We start from the raw sequence: 20,577 nt of genomic DNA, 5'->3' as shown, positions 1-20,577 counted from the left end.
GGAACCCTACACCTAAAGCACCAAGACCAAAGTAATAAGCAATCAATAAATAACAAATAAAAAAATAGAAGGAACCTTGCACCTAAAGCACCAAAATCAATCAGTAAATGACAAACAAAAAATAGAAGTCCTACCTTAGGGAACGCAGCAGGCCACCGATGAGGGAGTCCATTCAACCAGGGCTAGGGACGGTGTGCTTCGGGCCCCTCCCACACAGCCTGCAGCGCACGTTTGTAGAAACGGTCTGCCAGGAGCTACAACCGAGGAAAGGCTGGGGAGCGGCCAGAATACAGACGTCTTTTTTCGGTGCGCTTGGAGACGGACAAAAGCGGCGCACCTCGGGTGAGGGCGCCAGAAAAACAGGTGAGGGAAACTCTATCTCTATGCACTTTGACTTAATATTATGACCTTTTGTAGTGGCACTCTCACTTAGCAGCACATTTCAGTGAAGCAAGTTTCCTTCCTTGTTATTCACCTCATTGCGCTGCCATTCTCTCAGTCTACATACAGTTGCAAATCAGAGCGGTGAATTGGTAAAATTATTAACAAATTATGCATAATGATACTATACCATATGGCATCACTAATCAGTGCCAAGCATTGCTATGATCATGCCGCATCAAGTACACTGCAGTTGGCAGAAGTGCAGATAAATGGCTTTAGCAGTGAGGCAAAAGTGGATTTGCATGAGCAGGCAGGAATTTTATTATTTGTGACTGACCTCATTATAGAGTCAAAATACAGTGAAATAATTTCTTGTGGTAGTGGCTGTAAATAAAGGGCGTTGGAGGCCATTTTTTTTAACCATTATTTTGGAAGCTCTTTAGAGTTAAAGGATACTATGGATATGTACAATTTTAATGAGCAGATTACTCTTTTCACTGGGGCTTTCTTTAGGAATTTCTTTTTTAAAAGAAAGGAAAATGTAATGGTGATAAAGTATCTTAAATGAATATCCGAGAAAAGTAATGATGCTTCATTTTGAAAATATTTAGATTACATCTTTGCTTCCAAGGTCCCATTAGTGCTCCATCTCGCCAAAAGATCAGCAAAAATATTACTGTTACACTGATATCCTTTTGATCAGATTATGACAATCAAAATCCTGCTATGCTTTAAACAGGTGAAATTCCAGATCTGTTCAGTGATGAAGAGGTTGACAATATCATCGGCGGTATACGTAATGAGGTCCGAGGCCTCGGCATATTGGATAACTGGGAAAACTGCTGGAAGTTCTTCTTGAACAGAGCCCGGCTGCAGCTTAAGGTAGTTATACTCCACAGAATCAATAAAAGCATCAGCGAGCCTTTTTTCCTTCAATTGGGCCCAAATTTGGCCCACCCGTTTTTTTCGGCGCACTCACATGAGATGCGTCAACTTCCTCGGCTCAAAACGGCACCAAAAAGATGTCCCCGGATTCTGCTCGCTCTGATGTCTCTCCTGGGGCTTGGCAATTCCATTGCGGGGCAGAGCTAGGGCTCTGTGCGTGAAAGAGTGCTGGCAGGGGGGGCGGAGGTAGGGCCTTGCGAGTGAAAGTGTGCCGGCAGCGCTGCGCATTGGAGCGTTCGCGCATTGGCAATCGGCCAGTGCCCTGTGCTCTCCCGCCCACACCTATCCCCGACCGACTGGCCTCCCACATTCCTGCAGCCAGCAGCCTGTGTCTTCTGGGAGCCCAGCCCAGCCTGCCTGTGTGTTCTGCGAGCCTGTGGCCAGTTCCCTGTGCTCTCCCACCCAGTCGTCCCGCCCGCATCTATCCCCGGCCGAGTGGCCTCTCGCACCGGCCAGCCCGCTGACTTCCTGGGCCTGAGTTAGGAAGGTAGGACTTAAGGTTTATTTTTTATTTCTTCTTGATGGTTTTTATGCTTCTTGAATGTTGTTGTGCTATGTTTAGTGCTTTGTAAGGTCCTCTCTGCTCCCCTTCTCGCCCCTATCTCTGGCTACCTGCGCTGATTTCTTAACTCTCCGCAAAGGTTTTCTGTGCGGCCACAAGTGGTCACATACGCTGGCCTAAGTTAGTCTGGAGCAACTATTAGCTGTCCAAAGTGGCTTAAATGGCCAAAACTGGCGTAGGTGGCTGGTAACGCCCCCTTTTGAAAAAAGACTAAACTAAACTAATAAAAATCCTAACTAACTCACTTACACTGGTGCAAATTGAATGTGCAAAATGGGGATTTTTAAGATACTCCATAAAAATCAAGTTGCTCAATAAAAAACGAGGCAATTTTGGGCCCAAAGAAACTGCAAACATTTTCTACTGTAAACTTAATACAATAATTCTTCATGAGGGTAGTTTTTGGAACTTTCGATTACTTTAGATTCAGTTTCAATTAGAGAATTGATTCCTAACCCAATCACTTGGATGTGCCTCCTTGCTGGTCAACTGGAGTCCCACCTACAGTAGGGAGCCTATCAATTCTATCACCACAACTAGCTTTCAGTTGGAAAGTAGAAGCTCGATATTTTGAAGCTTCTATTTTTTTTTAATTTCAGTGGTAGAATTGTAATAATCTTACCACCAAAAATGACACATTAAGACATCCAGCTCTTTTCATGAAAATAGCTCATTGATGCATTTTTAAAATAAGGTTATGCATGTTAGTGTAATGCACTGCTAAGGCAACAGATTGTACCACATAATGGCAGGATTTTGGTTTAAACCTGCAGTTCCTCACAGGGTGCTTGAGCTCAGCAGTGCTGTCGGGGGTGATGCCACAGAGAACCCAGTTATTTCACAATACTGAGGAAAGATTGGAGTCTGAGTCAAGCTCAGCTGCATTCACACACCCCCTAGTGGCCACTCCGTGAATGTCATTAACAAAGACCTGGGAGCAGTTCATTAAATACAGAATAATATGATCCTATGGTCAGGCACTGTAAACTGGTGTGAAGGGATATAATTATGAAGCAAGAGAAATTACAAAGCAGTAAAAATAAAAATGTTTAAATGTCTTTCTATACTTAAAAAAAATAACTCTTAATTATTTGAATTTATTTTGAAAACTTTTGTATTTTTTTTAAGTTTTTTGTTGGGAACATGGCCCAACTACAATTGACAAAAGGTGCAAAATAGAGGGGAACTGAAAATCCCTCTTGCAGTGCACTCCTGCCATAACTCCAGTGGGAGTATAGCGGATGACCACAGGGAAAGCCGGGATCCAGAAATATCAGGGGTAATTTTAACCCCCAAAACGGGTGGATTTCAGCCGAATGGGGAGTTAAAATATTAAGAATCTAAATCAGGAACCCAGATCGCCTCACTTCCGGTTTTAATGGAACCGGGTCGAGGGGCGGCTGACCAACCCACTCCCAGGAGGCCATTGAAACTTTTTAAAGGTGGCTGCCTGCCTCTAATGTAACAGGAGTTCTATTCTTAACCACAGTCGAAAAGGTTTCCCTGGCCTCGTGAAACCCGGCAGCTAAAAGGAGGCGAGAGGGGCGGGACCCATCAGGTAAGTGCCTTTATAGAACTGCTTTTGGGCCAGGAAGCAGGAGTGTTCCCTCCAGGCCCAACAAGCTAACCTGTAGACATGCCCATCCCGTCAGCGCCCCCCGGCCATGATCTCCCCTTATTACTGACCTCCCCTTCGATCTCTCCCCAATCACCCTCCCACCCCTCCCCCACTCCAATCTCCTCACAGCCCCCATCTCTGTTCCAAATCTCCAACCCTGCTCTGATCTCCCCGATCAGCCATCCTCCCCACAATCACCCACAACCCTCCCAACCACACTCTACCCACCCCATGATCTCTAATCCCAACATGCACCAAACTTACTGGCTTCAGGGCTGTGGTCCTTTCTGGAGCTTTTCCCGCCTGACAAGCTGCCAAGCCTGTCAATCAGGCTGGCTTCCAGGTGGGGAATCTGTTATTAAAAAAAAAGAGCACGCATGCCTTGGCGTCCCTGTCCGATTGCACTAGTTATTTTGACGCAAATCACCTGAAATCGGCATAATCAGCTAATTTTATGCGCAAATTGCAATCAACACAACTTGAGTTTCCGCGATCTAATGCGCTAGTTTTAAAAACATCGCACTGGAAGCAGGCCCCACGCACAAAATTGGCCACTCCCCCAGGGTGAATTAATCACCATTGGGAGTTTCCACAATTGCACTCGTTTGCAGGCTTTCAAGGAGGCTCTAAAAATTAAACTGGAACCTTTAGGCGTAATGACTAATGGGTACATTTTAAAAGCTTTGAATGTTACTTTTTTTAATTTACTGAGGAACTGACTACAGTAACCAAATATAACTAGAATATAATTTGTATATTTTTTTTAAGTTATTTTCAGTTTATTTAAAAATGGGATACTCACAGGTGGAGGACTAGACACGAATTAAAAGGGCTTATTTTTTGTGATAAACCGATTTTCAGCTGTATTAATCAAACTTCACCAAGTTACCACTTTAAATATATCAAGGAGCATTTTTTTTAAATTATGTTTGAAAATGCTGCCTGATGGTGCTGGATCATGGTAGATTTTACGTTTGGCAATATGCAACTAAGTTTGATTGGAAACTCGGTGGGGGCGGGGGGTGGGGGGTGGCGAAAGAAAACACTTTTCAAAACGGGCACAATTTACTCCCATTTTGCTGATTGTGCCCAAAGTGGAAATGTTACCTCCATAAATCCCCATACCACCCCTCCCCCAGCCCCTCCCATCCCACTCTGAAATCCGGCCCCAGTAAATATCAAGGCCATCACGTTGGGCATCCCTGGCAGTTGGAATGGGTCTTTATTAGGGGGGAGAGCCTCAACCCATCACAGACAATGCCATTGGCATAGGAGCGATCATAGCAAAGGGGTGCAGAATGAAAGCATATCGGTCTGCCAGTTAGTGAAAGTTGGGCCTACCTAAAGGTCCAGACCTGGCACTTGGCTTAGATCCCTGAAAATGTAAAATATTTTCAGTTTAAGTTTGACTTTCATGCCTCCTGAGGCAGCTCGGCGTCGAAGATACAGTCCTGGTGGCATGGGTGCTCACCCGGAATGTTTAAATTAAGTAATGCCCCCCCCATGACCCATTGACAGACTGTTCCTGCTCCTCCTCCCATCTCCCTCCCCCAACCCCCTACTCCTGTATCCACTCATCTTCTTTGATCCCCTCTTCGCCCTGATTTTCTACTCATCTTTGCCCTGTCCCACCTTCTTCCCACTCACTTTCTCTTTTACTCGCACCTCTTCTTCTGTCCATTCTCCAACTCCCCTCCCCTTTTCTCCTCCATCTCCTCCCTTCAATTCCCTCCCTTCAATTCCCTCCACCACCTCCCATCTGCCTCCTGCCCCTCCTCTTACCTCTTCCTCTGCCTTGATCCAGTTACCTCCCTGTTCTTTAATACTGTTTGAACTGAATACTGCAGTTGGTCTTGATTCCCTATGTACAATGCCACAGGATATCAACTAGTGTAATAATAAAAGTGACTATATTTAGGAAAATAATGTAGTCCAGACCAATTATCTTAATATCTTTGCTCTTTTCACAAAATAACCTTGTTTCCATGGTCTCCCACTGCAGCACAACCTGTTATTAAATTCTGTATGTCACAGACACAGCAGACTCAATATTTAACGTTAGTTTTTAAAAAAACACTGCTCATTCTGTATACCAAACGAAATCAAATATTTATTTATTATTTACTCAAACCCTTATAGCCTAAACATGTAATTTTATAATTTATTTTTATCTTAATAAAGATTAAGATTTTGTCGTTCAAACTCTAGATCATCACTGCTCACCTCGTCCTGTTATAGTATTCTTTTATCTACGTGCTCATTAAAAGCACTCAGTTTCTCATAAAGGATATTAGGGCTGATTCTTCCAGCGCACTCCTGGAAATAGGCTAGGGTCGATATATGTTGGGTCCTGGCCTACGCTGAGAGTTCCTGTGGTACCTAGTAAGGGGCAGGGGCTCTACCTGCCCCTTGCAAGGCCACTGGAGGAGGCAAGAACATTGGGAGTTCCTGTGACCTCATCCTCACAGAAGGTTGGGCACCTTCGGAGTCCAGTACGCCCAGTGAGAAGAAGTGTACTCACCGCTTTCCTCATGGTAGTGGGGCTCACCTGGGGTTCCAAGCCTGTATCATAATCTGCACCCCCAAAGAGTTAAGAGATTTTACAAGGATTGTTCATCCTCCTTATAAAGTGGGCCAATGGGGGCATCTTTCTATGAAGGCACCTGGGAATCCTCATCTCTGGAACTTGCATACTCCGTCAGACTTTCGGGCATGTACCAGGGGCAGGAATGTGCCCAAGATGTAAACCTAGTGGCACTGGCACCGTGATTACCATTCAAATGAATTGACCTCTCACTGACTCCATACAGTCCGATGGGGCCTGTGCGGGGTCACTAGCAAGTTCAATCTAAATGTAATTGCTGGGATCATGACCTGTGGATTTTCAGGGCCACTTTTATTTCCACATAACTGAAAAGACTCTTTTTTTTAAAAAAACTTCGGAATTCGCTGAGATAAAAGTCTGTGGAGAAATTATAGTAGATTTAAAATGTTGTTACACCTTCCTTAAGGATAAACATTTTTACGTCTTGAATGATTCACTAGCTGTGTTTCTTAGTCCATTCAGAGTGAAACAACCCTCTATTAATCTAAATTAGATCCAATTCTTATGTAGGTAAGTGGCTTCTTAGCTGAACTTATTAGAATTCTGATCCACTGCTAATCTTCTCATGTGATCATAATTCACCCTGAGTACTTGCTTTGATCAAAGCTATTATATGGTTATGTTTGTAATCTTGTCCCCCGCAGGTTGTTCTCTGCTTTTCTCCAGTTGGTTCAACCTTGCGCGTGAGAGCCCGGAAGTTCCCAGCCATAGTTAACTGCACAGCTATTGACTGGTTTCATGAGTGGCCACAGGAGGCCCTAGTGTCTGTCAGCAGGAGATTCATTGAGGAGATTGAGGGGATTAAGGTGCGTGTCTTACGAATGTCAGTCAAAGTTAGTGTGCAGAAATGCATCAAAGTATGAGACTTCAAGGCCATTCTTATCTTAGTCACATTGATTTAAGTGATAACAATCATTGAAACATAAGATCCTTTTTGCTAAATATTCTGACAAAATGGAAGTATTCCTTTAAATGAGAAATACTTTTGAAATCTCATTGCTGTGATTAATCACAGGACAATGATATACATTATCCATTCCTATGAGGAATAATTTTCAATCTGCAATTTAAGAGATGCAAAACTCTGTAAATATTAAAACTAAAATATATATTTGTACACACAATTACATAAAAACACACATTTACTAAATCATTATTTTCCTGGTATCAAAGTTTTATTAATATAATGGCCACAATCTTTCAACAATTTTTACTTTACAGATTTGAGAAGTATGTATCAGAATATCAACATTATTAATAACTTAAAAATTAATTAGGGACATAATTGACAGGAATTTCTAAAATACCATATCTAATTTGCTTCAAATACTAATGAACACATAAAATGTTACATCAGGTGATTTTAAAATATTATTTATATTTGCATTTTTAATAAAGTGTAAAAGTGGAATGTTGTGCCTCAAGTGTTAGCTTAATATTGGCCAAGAATCAGTCATAATGTTGCTTTGATATCACCAGGAGATGTAACAAAGCTGTTTCAGTTACATGAGCCAGTCAGCCCTGAGTTTTAGCGAAGGGTTTTTGTCAAGTCAGGGAGTCAATTACATTGATTTTGCATTTACAGATTTTTTTTGAAACCAATTGTTTCAAATATCTGTATTTTCAATAGATCAGTACGGGAATTCCTCAAAACACATGGGCCTAGAAATTGAACCGCATCCAAATTGGTCCTAATGAGGCCAGGGCAGGACTTGGGTAAATTGCGCCGCCAGCCCGCAGGCGCCATTTGCTGCCCCAGAGGGTGGCGTAGGGGACCACAAGATTGGCTGGCTCAGATGCCAGCTAGGGCCTCGAGGCTGCTGGGGGAGACAATATGAAGCATCTTACTCCTTCTGGATCCAGTGGTCCATTTCAGGATCGCTGTTTTGGCTGCTGAGTACCTGAAAGAACTGACCACAGTATGTATAGAGCATGCTGCAGTCAGTCATAAATTAATTCCACAAATTGCCATGAACAGGCATTAGGCCTCCAATTTGCACAATCAGTGGGCATAACTCCAGTTTCAGGCGCATGCCCTGGATGCCTACTGCGAGGCCCAATCCAATATGGCAGGTGATGCACTTCCAGCACAGATTGAGTACACGCATGTCACCCAACATACTGGCCCCTTAGAAACCCGTTTTACACCTGTAAAACAAATGTAGCATGATTGGATGTCTAGGCCATGCAATTCAAATATAGTTGTGAAGAATAGCTTTAGGAGCTAAACAAATCACAGAATTGTACTGTATGAACATTTATTCATTTTTAATGTTTTCAAGCTCTATATGAAGTATAAAGAAGTTAATTATAGGCCTTAAATGATCATGTAGCAGTCAGAAGCTCAATTTCTGTATTGCAGCAACTACTGATTGTATTACAACGTGTAATTCAAACAACGTTAATTCTATTATGTTAATGTCTGGGTTTTCTGTGAAATCCCCAGAAGGAGAATTTTAAATTATTCAGCCAGGAAGACAGTTTAAAGATTTCCTTTATCTCGTGCTCTGAATTATGTGTGAAATTCTAACATGATTCTGCATTCGTAGTAGGAGAAACAGAACATATTTTTAACTTCTGCAATTAAAATTATATTCATAACCACAACATTTTAGAGAATTTGTCTCTTGCAGGACATCATTAATAGATATTTTATCCTTTATGGTAGATGTATTCACACACAAGTCTGCTAGTTATGTAATATTTGGACAAATTTGATGTTATTTAAAAGTTGCTGAAAGAGGTTTAAGTACCTTTTCCATGGAGCAGCCTGTTGCAAGGTTTGATATTGTGAGCATTTCCATATCTCATGAAGTTCTACAAACATTAGTAATTATTTAGAAAATCATTAGATGTAACATAAAATCAACCTATTATATTTTAAGAAATAAATTATGGAATTGAAATGGTGAGTTGTAATACTCAGAACAAACACACATGAACGAACATGTGTGTTACTAATATTATACAATGCAATTTCAACTCCATATAAGTAACCAACATTTTATTGCTAACAAAATTAATTTAAAAATACAATATAAGCAAGCTATGCAGTTTTCAAAGTCTGTGCCTTTCACATCATTTACCATAATTTAAATATTAATCATCCATGATTCATGCCTTCACAAATCAGTGTGTGTTGAAAATACAATTGTAAAAACTAAAGGAAAATACCAAAGATTTTTTCTTGAGTTTTTTTTAATGTTTGCACAGAATCAATCAAATAATTTTTAAAAATGTATTAAATGTGGTTATATTTTTGCCGACAGTTTTTCTTTAAAAAAAAGAATTCCATAGTCTTTCATGCTATGAACTCTTACAGATAGTAAAATAAAACTGCTGGCACCAAGAACAAAATGTCTAAGTGAGAATTTGCTTCAAGTGAAATTTAAGCATTTTAAGACTATGATTTAATCTGGCAAATCCCAAAAAAGAACGATTGACGCCTCTTTTGACATAAAACAAGGACATTAGTTGCATGCATCACTGCACTGTGCTCACAGACAAATGCAAAGAGGATGGTGTTGAAAAAAATCATAGCGATCAATCATTGGCAGGACAAATAATTTATGCTAATGAAATTACAATAATTAGTAGTCACACAATGACCCTTTGAGAAGCCACAGCTGTTAAAGTCAGGAAGTGCTGTCACCACTGAGCTTATCTGAACAGAAGGGACAAATTGTGAATGAAGGATAGAGCAGTCATCAAAGAGTTCTGTTCTGGGGCGATTATCGTGATCTGAAAGCAGTGTGAATTACTACCAGCTGCTCTCTGACTGACTGTGTCTTCCATGCTGTGCTGTTTTGTTAAGTTAATGACAACTGCCATTTTACCCCTTGAGATGTGTCTCCTCAAAGCAGTTTTAGTGCTACGAGATACAGGTTTAGCAAATTGGTTTCCGGCACAAGTGTTTTGATTTGGGATGGACTATTCCCTAACAAAGATTGAATTAATATATTATATTGGTATACACAGCCACCTTTGCAGAACTTGAGACACTCTGACGAGCAAATATTGTATTTCTGAAAGACTTTTCTCTTTAATCAGATGGGTGTCCTTCATTATAAGTGTGTTAAACAATTCTTCACCCTCAAGAGCATCACAAAAAAGATGTTATCTCATTTATACAGAGAAGTTTTGTTATGGAGTTTAGTCTGTCGTGCTTTACACCTTAGAATATAGAGTATAAAGCGTGATAGAGTAAAATAGACATTGTGGGATTTTTTTTCAATTTTAACAACTGTAGGAATAGATTTTCAGAAAATCGTGCAGTGGCACCCAAATTCCAGATGTGAATGCCGGGCACACGGCACTCTGCACCAGGAACACCCGAGACAATATTTTGCCTTGTAGATTGGAAAATGTTCTTAAAAGTAAAACTTTCATTCCAACTGAGAAAAAGAACACCCAGTGAAAATTTCGGAGGCTAGTTAGAATTTTAAACAAAGCTTTAATTTTGTACAATTACCTGCAACTTTAATAATTTATCTGTCCACATCTAAAATCAATTTAGCCTGACTTTTATCTAAAGATACTAAACATCTAATGGCAGTGTGATGGTGAATTATGTATGGCCTTGCTTAGTGTTTGTGTACCTCATTTAATTCATATTAATTGATTTTTGGGCATCTGCTGATTAATTAAACTAGCTTCATGTGTACAAGATTCATTAGATCAACCATTAGATGTGATGTGATATAAAATAAAGCCAAACAGAGGACACCAAGAGGACGATGTGGTAAAAACCTGCCAGTGTCTCAGGCGTTAAAGGCGAATGTAGGTTTAGGATGCAGTATGTGTGTGTAAAGTATTTTCTATTTACAGCATTTGTAAAACTTATTTCAGTCTTTCAGGGTAATCCTACTTTGTAATTTGCTATTATAAAACTAGAAGTTTTATTATTGAATATACATGAGATCTTGGGCCCAACTTTCATCCCCCTCTGCCCGGCAGGAATGGGGTGATAGTATGATGAAAATTGCAACGCAACACTCACCGTCCCATTTCCGCAAGCAATGGCCCTCTGCGATTTTGGAGGGGGCTCAAAAATAGGCAAGCGCTACCATCTAACACAAATGTGATCTACTTAATATATGCAAGTCAGGGTCCTATGACATACCCCGATGGAATTTTGGGCAACCACTGAGCAGAGTGGTGCTGAGTCAGCCCCACCCAGTGGGATTGTACATTGAGCAGCCTAACCAGCGGTCCTGAAAGGGACCATTGGAGGCCCGCGCTAAAAATGGAAAAGGTAAGTTGCTGCAATAGACTTGTGAATCATCCCGCCCGCTGCTGGTCATAGGAACATAGGTCTCTCCATAATCACCCCACTTCCCCTCACATGTCCCTGCCAGCTTGACTCCATAAAGAAATATCCAGATTTCCTGCTCCCCCATCGGTGAACTGCCTGTCCACATTGGAAATGGGCTGGTAGCTCGCCTGTCAAATTAAAATGAGGCCTGACCATGAAAATCGTTTGAGTCTCTCACCAATGACAACAGGTGGGCCTCCTGACACAAACCCAATACCTGCATGATGTCCACCTACAATGAAAATTGGCCCCCCATTTTTGAAAGTGTTCACATGATTATTACAGAAATTATACTATCCTCATATATTCTCAAATACCCCCGATATAGCAAGATGATATGATATAAAGATAAATATTAAGATCACACATTGCTTTAGATTGCAATTTTTCCTGTCAATATTGCAAGCTTACAATGTTTTAACTGTAAAGGTATCTACCTCTTCTGTGAATAATTATGTCAGTGCTTTTCAGTGATAAATGAAGTAATTATTGATTGAAATTCCAATGTCAATAGTGTTTAAAGTACATATTACTGCGAACAATGCAAGAGATGTTTTTATAGATAGATTGAAATACCCTCTCTTTTTGACTATTTTGAAGACAAATTTGCAAGATTCAATCAGTCTATTCATGGCCTACATTCACACCAGTGTAAATGAAATGAGTAAAAATTACCGCCAGAATGACAAGAGATACAATTACACAACTCCCAAGAGCTTCCTTCAGCAGATCACACTCTACAAAAACTTGCTGCAGAAAAAACAGAAGGAATTAATACAGAGGATGGACCGCCTTATAAATGGTATCCAGAAACTAAAGACAACAGCATCACAGGTAAACGTGATTAATCATTCACTGGAGTATTGCTGCATTTTTTGGATGAGTTGACACAGTAAAAGGATGAACCTGGTGATAACGGTAACAAGGGGAGCTGTCTCAAGGGACACAGGAAGACTTACAAAAATCGTACAGGGTTGCCAGTAGGTAAGTTATGGTTTTCTCATAGCTTAAAACATGCTACTGCAATTTGATTCAGAGCCTAAAAAAAGGTCCCACAAATTTAGTAGTGAGATTGGGCGTAAAGCTATCCCACTGCTAAATTGGTTTGCTTTATGCCCATTTTACACCAAAACACTTGGATTTTTCTCCCATATGTAACGCTATATGCTGGGCATCACCAGGCAGCTCACCGGTGAATCGGAGAAAAACTAGTAATAAAGTAATATATCTTGGGGCTGAAATTGCCCCACACAGGGTTTGGAACGGCCATTTTGCTAAATGTGATTTTTTTTTTTGCGCCAGAGCAGGAAGCACTGGCCCCAGCATGGATTTGGGCTCTTTGATTTAAAAAACAATGTTGCTTCCGGTAACAGAGCATTCCCCCAGCATGTGCGCGGACGTGTCGCGTCATGCTGACATCTCACAAAGTCCCTCCCCTTCTTTAGTGGTGCCTACTGGGCCATCAGGGAGAGTGTTGGCTGGGCCAGCGGCCTGGCACCCAAGAGGGGGTGCCGGGCTGCATGTTGACAGCCCAGCCACACCAGCGGCCGCCATTGTCGGCCGACAGAAAAAATATGACGGCCGCTGCGCTACCACCTCCCCTTTAAAGGCGGCCGGGGCACCACAGCCACCACAGCTTCTTGCACCGAGAAGCTGTCGGTGGCATCACCCATCGCCGACCTCGTGGCCTGCGGGGCAATTTCCCCCGACGAGCGCAAAGGGGTCGGCGCGGGGTGATAAGAGGTTGGCACGCACGGCAATTACGTCATCGGCGTGCGTGCACCGTGCTGGTCGTGGCACAAATCACTTTTCATCGGCGGAGCCCAAGGGGCAATTCCTTGCGGGTCGATGTGGCCGCCGCACGCTAACTCATTAGTGCTCCATTAGCTGGCAGCACTAACTGGCCCTGAGCAAAGGGGCAATTTCAGCCACCTTAATACTAGCACTTTTTTGCTTGTCGTGTATACTTCCTGTTGTCACATATCTGTCTACTTACTTTGTAACGGTTTGTTGGTTGGCTCAAAGTAGAACAGCTGCAAATCTGAACTAAGGAAAGAGGCAGAAAGACAACCAATAAGAAACTACTAAGTACTTATGAAAGAATTCTGAAAGACTCTCGTATAGCATCTTATGTCTTTCAGAAACATCTCAAAGAGCTTCCCATGCAAAGAATTACTTTTTGAAGTGTAATGATTGCTGTTGACAAACAATAGTATTTAGCTACCTGTATATCTGAATGTTCTGACAATAATTTTGAATAGAACATTCCACTTTTGGAAAGCAAGGTGCATGCTTGTTCAGTGCACATTTATTTGACACAGTTCTTATTTTGTTTAGGTGGAAAATCTGAAAAGCAAGCTTGCATCTCAGGAGGTTGAATTGAAATTCCAAAATCAAGATGCTGAAGCTCTAATAACTAAAATAGGATTTCAGACAGAGAAAGTGAGCCATGAGAAGGCAATTGTTGATGCAGAGGAGGAAAAGGTCTGTATTGATATGGATTTTTTCCCCAGTTGTCTCCTCTCTTAAGACACTGGCCTTAAAATTCTGATCTTAGCTTGCGCGATAGTGAGAAGTTACCAATGGCCAAAGACATTGGGGGCTATTTTAACCTAACCAACCTGTAGGAAACTGACAGGATTGGATTTGCCTGCTGTTTTATACCCTGCCTGATCTTACTTTCTATGAAGTCAATGGAACAGAAAATCGTGCGGGGTGTGTAACAGGTGACCACCCATTTCAAACCCCCACCAAAGTTAAAAGTTCCGCCCATAGTCACTTTCGCCAATCTAACCTATTGAGTTTACCTATTCATTAGTCAAATGTTTAACAGAAAAATGACATTGTTCTATTCAATTGGCATAATTTTACATAAATCCCCCTAAACAAACAGCTTTTTTATCAGTTCCGCACTCAGTTTGTTTCTGCTTGTAAGATTCGATGGTTGGTAGAGTTTACTGTTTGTTTTATTGTTTTTAACTGTACAAAGTTATGTTTTACCTGCTGCTATCACTGCTTGTAATGAATTACTGGCAAAGTGGCAATATAAGATAATTACAGCTAAATAACAGACCCTTTTCCCTATTGTCACGGGCTCATCAGTAAGGGGTAGATTTTGGTGTGGTGCAAATCAATGAGCAGGATAATTGATCCAATGCTGCGTAGCTGAATTCTAAGAACATAAGAAATAGGAGCAGGAGTACTGCATTTGGCCCTTCAAGCCTCATCCACCATTCAATAAGATCATGGCTGATCTCCTATGTCAATTCCACCTTCCCACACTATCCCCATATTCCTTGAGTCCGTTAGTATCCAAAATAAGTACATTTTTGCTGTCCAGCACCAGAACCCATGAACCCTGACCTAAATCACTACTCCGTTGGGACTTGAACCCACAACTTTAAATAGCCATTTTGCCATTAACTAAAAGTTCAATTGCCCAAAGAACCAATTGGCCTGGGAGATCCCCTGCAAATATTAGCACACTTTCAGGAACCTCTGTAAATACTGTCTTCCTAATGGAAAGCCACTGAAAAAAAATCAGACACTTTCCCACAGACCTGCAGCAAATATAAACACACTGACAAGGGTCCTCTGCAAATATCTCTCAATAATATAATAACAAGTGGTCATTTAGCTTGTTCGCCTCTCAGGTAGATATAAAAGGTTTATCGGCTGAGACCTGGGTGATTAATATTTATTTTGTAATTTTTGAAGACAAGTAAAGTCTATGCCCCCGTACATTTGATGATGATGTGTACAGTGTTGTTCTCGTAGGTGTGGACTTGGCTAAGCCAGGTGGGATGTATGTGAATGATGGCCAGTGGGATCAAAGTTCTTTATTGGTGGGTAGGTGGGCTGGTTCAGACGATCTTCTAGTTGGGAAGTGGGGGAAGCGGTAATTTAAGAGAAGTACTGGTTAATGATATGATGTACAACTCTAATGTTGCAGACTTCCTGTTGCTGCTGCATTCTTTAGCTCATCAGCTTCATTCTCCTCATGTGGAGGATGGTCCTCTTCATCTGTTGTCAACAGTAGCTCTCCCAGTTGCAGAGCAAAGTTACGCAAGAGACAGCACACCACCACTATCCTGGAGACTCTTGCAGGACTGCACTGAAGGAATCCTTCACATTTTGACAAGCAACAAAATCATTGGGCCATAAATTGCGGTCGGAGGCTTCCTTCGTATGAACACATCTGACCCGAAAAAAATGTTGATCCCAGAGGAACGTAGGATTCCAGTCTGAGGCCTTCATTCGTTGCGCAGCACATGGAAAGATGTCTTCCATGTACGAACACATCTGCTGGAATCAATGTGGGCCTGGACCACCAATCACTATCTAGTTTTCTCATTGATAAAAATGGGAACCTCTCTATGCTGAGAAAATGGTTAAGTTGGCCAAAAACATTTGTTAAAAGAAACACAATTTCATGCAGAAAATGCCGCCAGAAAACTTCCATCTACTCACCAGGTGCCAATGATCTAACTATCTCCAAGTGAGTGCTCCCTTCAAATGGCACAGTAAATGTTCATTTCTAATCTAGACCACCCAGATGTACCGGACAAGTCCAGCATTGAACAATCACCATGCTAATGTACATGAAAATGGCGTCACGGTCCTATTGATGTCATAGGACCCCGAGTTAAATGCATTTAGGCGACCACCACCCACACTGGCTGCCTATGTTTGGATTAGATTGGTGAGAGTGGAACCTGAGCAAAGGCAGTCGCACTCAGCTGGACAAGAGAGGAGGATGGTGTGGTAGCAGTCGTGTCCTCCAGAGACAGTGCTCTGCTTGGGATGGGAGTAAAATCCAGGGCTGCTAGCACAGCTGAAAGGGTCAAGACAGTCATTTTGTATCTGTAACTGCTCAATGCAATGTTCAGGCTGATGTTTCTTCATGAGACCCAGCCCACAAATTTTAAAAGACTTCAGTTGAGGTGTTACTGACTATTATCTGGCAAAGGAGGAGTTTTAAGGCTCTAGGAGAAAGAGGCCCATGAAATGACAAATCCAGAAGAAGGTGGCCTTTGCAGTGACACCTAACACCCATTAAGGATCGCATTCTGAAACCTGGGTTACATTCTGGTGTGTATGCAATAACTCAATAGACTGAATACTGTAAATTCCGAACAGGTACAAACTTGGCTCTACTTTATTAGGGCCCAAGGTGATTACATTTCAAGATGGATGGCTTTTTATACCTGGGCCGCGCATACGTGCGTACAGCCCAATGACCTCCAACAGTGGCGCCACCTGGTGGCTAGTAAACCCAAGCATACATACATGACAATATCCCCCTTTAAGATATTAGTAACGGTCTTTTTACAAATTAAGACGGTCCGGGGCTTTCCGCTCCCGAGTTGAACGTCTCAGTTCAACTCCAGCCTTGGGCGAGCGTTCTGAGTCTGTTATGACTGGGGGCTGGGTAGCCGACCTGATGGGAGTGGCAATGACCACGGCAGGGATTGAAAGTCTGGATTCATTGACCATGTCAGTGATTGAAAGTCCAGATTCATTGATGATAGCAGAGTCCTCTGATGACTGAGGGTAGTTTGTTGGTCACTGATTGTGTCTTCCTCAGACTGTTCCGGTTCATCCGTGTGCCGCAACTTTATCTGATCGACATGTTTCCTGCATGTCTGCCCATTCTTGAGCTTAACGATAAACACTCCTTGGCCATAACAGTACCGGCGATCCATATGGGATCTTGACCATAATTCAGTACATACACAGGATCATTGATAGAAATGTCACGTGACACAGTAGCGCGAGCATGATACCCTTGTTGATTTTCATGTCTTTATTCGACATGATTATTCAAGTCAGGGTGGACAAGAGAGAGCCTGGTCTTGAGACCTCTCTTTATCAATAGTTCAGCAGGGGAGACCCCAGTAAGCGCAAGGGGTCTTGTCCTGTAACTAAGCAATATGCTTGACAAGCGAGTTTGCAGTGAACCTTGAGTTACAAGTTTCATACTCTGCTTGATGGTTTGGACTGCACGCTCTGCTTGTCCATTGGATGCGGGTTTGAATGGTGCTGACCTCGCATGTTTGATACCATTGAGTTTCATGAACTCTTGAAACTCCATACTGGTGAAGCAAGATCCGTTGTCGCTTACAACGATGTCAGGCAGACTATGCATAGCAAACATGACACGAAGGCTCTCAATGATAGCTATGGATGTGCTGGATGACATGATTGTACACTCTATCCACTTGGAATGAGCATCCACCACAACTAAGAACATCTTTCCTGATGTGGATCCTGGACCATGGTTTAGATGGCCATGACCACAGACTCAGCGGCGATTCCGCTGGTGCTTTACTTAGCTGCATGCAAATGTTGCACTGATGCACACATGATTCCAGATCAGAGTCAATTCCAGGCCACCATACATGAGACCTGGCAATGGCTTTCATCATGACAATACCGGGATGCGTGCTATGTAGATCATGCACAAATTTCTCTCTGCCTTTCTTGGGCATAACAACACGATTACCCCACAGTATACAATCTGATTGAATGGATAGTTCGTCTTTGCGACGGATGTAAGATTTGGTCTCCTCACACATTTGCTTGGGTATGGCAGACCAATCACCACTAAAGATACAACGTTTCACAACCGATAATGTCAGGTCCTGGCTGATCCAGGTCTTAACTTGTTGGGCCGTGACAGGGTTCCTTCACTATCAAAAGTATCCATGACTAACAGTAGGTCTGCCGGTTGTGGCGTTTCCACCTCCGATGTGGGCAACGGCAGATGTCTCAGTGCATCGACACAATTCTCAGTGCCAGGTCTATGGCGAATGACATAATCATAGGCAGATAATGTCAGCGCCCACCTCTGGATGCGGTACGATACATTGGTATTGATACCTTTGTTTTCCGAAAACAATGAAATGTGTGGCTTGTGATCGGTTTCCAGTTGAAACCGAAGACCAAACAGGTACTGATGCATCTTTTTAACCCCATACACACAGGCTAATGCTTCTTTTTCTACCATGCTGTTGGCTCTTCCGCCTTTGACAAACTTTTTGAAGCATATGCAACAGGTTGTAATTTGCCTGACTCATTAGCTTGTTGGAGCACGCAACCAACTCCATATGACGAAGCATCACAGGCCAATACTAGACGCATACACAGATCATAATGTACTAGCAGCTTGTTAGAGCAAAGCAGATTAGTAGCTTTCTCAAAAGCTCTATCTTGAGACGCACCCCAAACCCAGTTGTCGCCTTTTCTTAGCAGCATGTGCAGTGGCTCTAATAAGGTGCTCAATCTAGGTAAGAAATTATCGAAGTAGTTGAATAGACCAAGGAACGAATGCAGCTCCGTCACATTCTGAGGCTTGGGTGCATTTTTGATGGCCTTGGTTTTCGAGTCCGTAGGCCTGATACCATCATCAGCAATTGTTCTCCCCAGGAATTCGACTTCCAGTGCCATGAAGACGCACTTTGAGCATTTCAGTCTGAGTCCCACTTTGTCCAGACGATGTAGAATCTCTTCCAGGTTGTTCAGATGTTCGGCAGAGTCATGACTTGTGACCAGTATGTCTAGTGTCCCCCTCCCCTTTTATAGGGGGCACTTGTAATATATATAATTTTAATGCCCCCCCCAAAAAAACCAAGAAAACAAACAAAAAAAAATATGAAAAAAGAGGGCAGCTAAATGTGCCTGGAGTGTCCCCCAGATCGGGGGGCACTTGATCTAATGTTTATTTTGTACCCCCCGCCCCAAAAGAGTTGTGACCAGTACGTCATCTTGGAACATGACAGTTCTGGGAACGGACTTCAGTAGACTCTCCATATTCCTCTAAAATATGGCTGCAGCCGAGCGAATTCCAAAAGGACACCTGTTGTAGATAAAGAGTCCTTTATGAGTGTTGATGCATGTAAGTTTCTTCGACGTGTCGATCAGCTCCTGTGCCATGTAGGCCGATATCAGATCCAGTTATATGAACAACTTCCCCCCGGCTAGTGTTGCAAACAGGTCATCAGCCTTCGGTAACAAGTATTGATCCTGTTTCGAAACTCGGTTGATCGTAATCTTGTAGTCTCCACAAATCCTGAAAATGCCATCATTTTTCAACATGGGAACAATGGGGCTGGCTCATTCTTAAATTCGACCGGTGATATGATCCTTTCACGCTGGAGTCTGTCCAGTTCGATTTCGACCTTCTCCCTCATCATATACGGAACCCCGAGCTTTATGATGGATGAGTCTTGCATCCGAGTCCACGTGGATCTGCACCTTGGCTCCCGTGAAATTGCCGATGCCAGGTTCAAACAGCGAGGGGAACTTGCTCAGCACATGGAGTATCCTCCTCCAACGATAATGCTTTGATCTTGTTCCAGTTCATTTGATTTTTTCTAACCAGTTCCTGCCGAACACCGTTGGACCATTGCCTGGAACAATCCATAAAGGTAAATCATGAACTGCACCATCATATGACACCTTGATTACTGCACTGCCAGTCACTGTTATGAGTTCTTTAGTGTACGTACGCAACTTGGCATTGACTGGACTCAGCTTAGGCTTCACAGCCTTAGTATCCCACAGCCTGTCGAATGTCCTCTGGCTCATTATTGATTGACCCGTGTCCAATTCCATCGATACCGGCACACCATTAAGTTTTACATTAATCATTATCAGTTGGCTCTTTGTTAGGAACAAACACAGTCCATACACTTCCTCCTCTGGTATCTCGGATTGCATATCCGGATCCACACTAGTCATCATCCTCCACGTGGTGTGTCGCAGCACGCTTGCTCAGTTGCGGACACATATGCTGGAGATGCCCCACTCTCGAACAGTCTTTACAAATATACTGTTTAAACTGATGATGTCAATGATTTCCCCCACAACGCCAACACTGTGATATCGGATTAATTCCCATTGGCAGACTTTGAGCAGCCACAGGTTTTGCATACGCAGTCGGGTAGGCCCTGCCTTATGCAGCTCTGCCAAACGACGATACTATCTTGTTTAAAGTACTTGAGAGTTCCGATTTTTCAATGATATCTGCTTTAAGCTTTTGTCCATCGTCATGCATGATTGGACAATCGTGATGGCCTTGCTCAAATCCAGCGTCTCCGCCGCCAGTAGCTTACGCAGTTTCACCTCGTGGTTGATGCCGATTACAA

At 42.5% G+C, this 20,577-nt stretch overlaps 1 protein-coding gene across 1 annotated transcript in view; it reads left to right on the top strand.

Annotated features, from left to right (window-relative positions):
- Positions 1-20,577, top strand: part of LOC139264459 (dynein axonemal heavy chain 11-like) — a 679,414-nt gene that overhangs the window by 440,458 nt on the left and 218,379 nt on the right. Inside the window, exons 54-57 of the mRNA XM_070880970.1 lie at positions 1,124-1,266; positions 6,759-6,920; positions 12,029-12,262; positions 13,766-13,912. Coding sequence (XP_070737071.1) covers positions 1,124-1,266; positions 6,759-6,920; positions 12,029-12,262; positions 13,766-13,912 — 686 coding nt within the window. The remainder of the gene's footprint in view (positions 1-1,123; positions 1,267-6,758; positions 6,921-12,028; positions 12,263-13,765; positions 13,913-20,577) is intronic.

This window comes from Pristiophorus japonicus, chromosome 5, assembly GCF_044704955.1.
Source record: "Pristiophorus japonicus isolate sPriJap1 chromosome 5, sPriJap1.hap1, whole genome shotgun sequence".
In the NCBI taxonomy this organism is placed as follows: domain Eukaryota; kingdom Metazoa; phylum Chordata; class Chondrichthyes; family Pristiophoridae; genus Pristiophorus; species Pristiophorus japonicus.
This window is presented reverse-complemented; position numbering and strand designations above follow the sequence as displayed.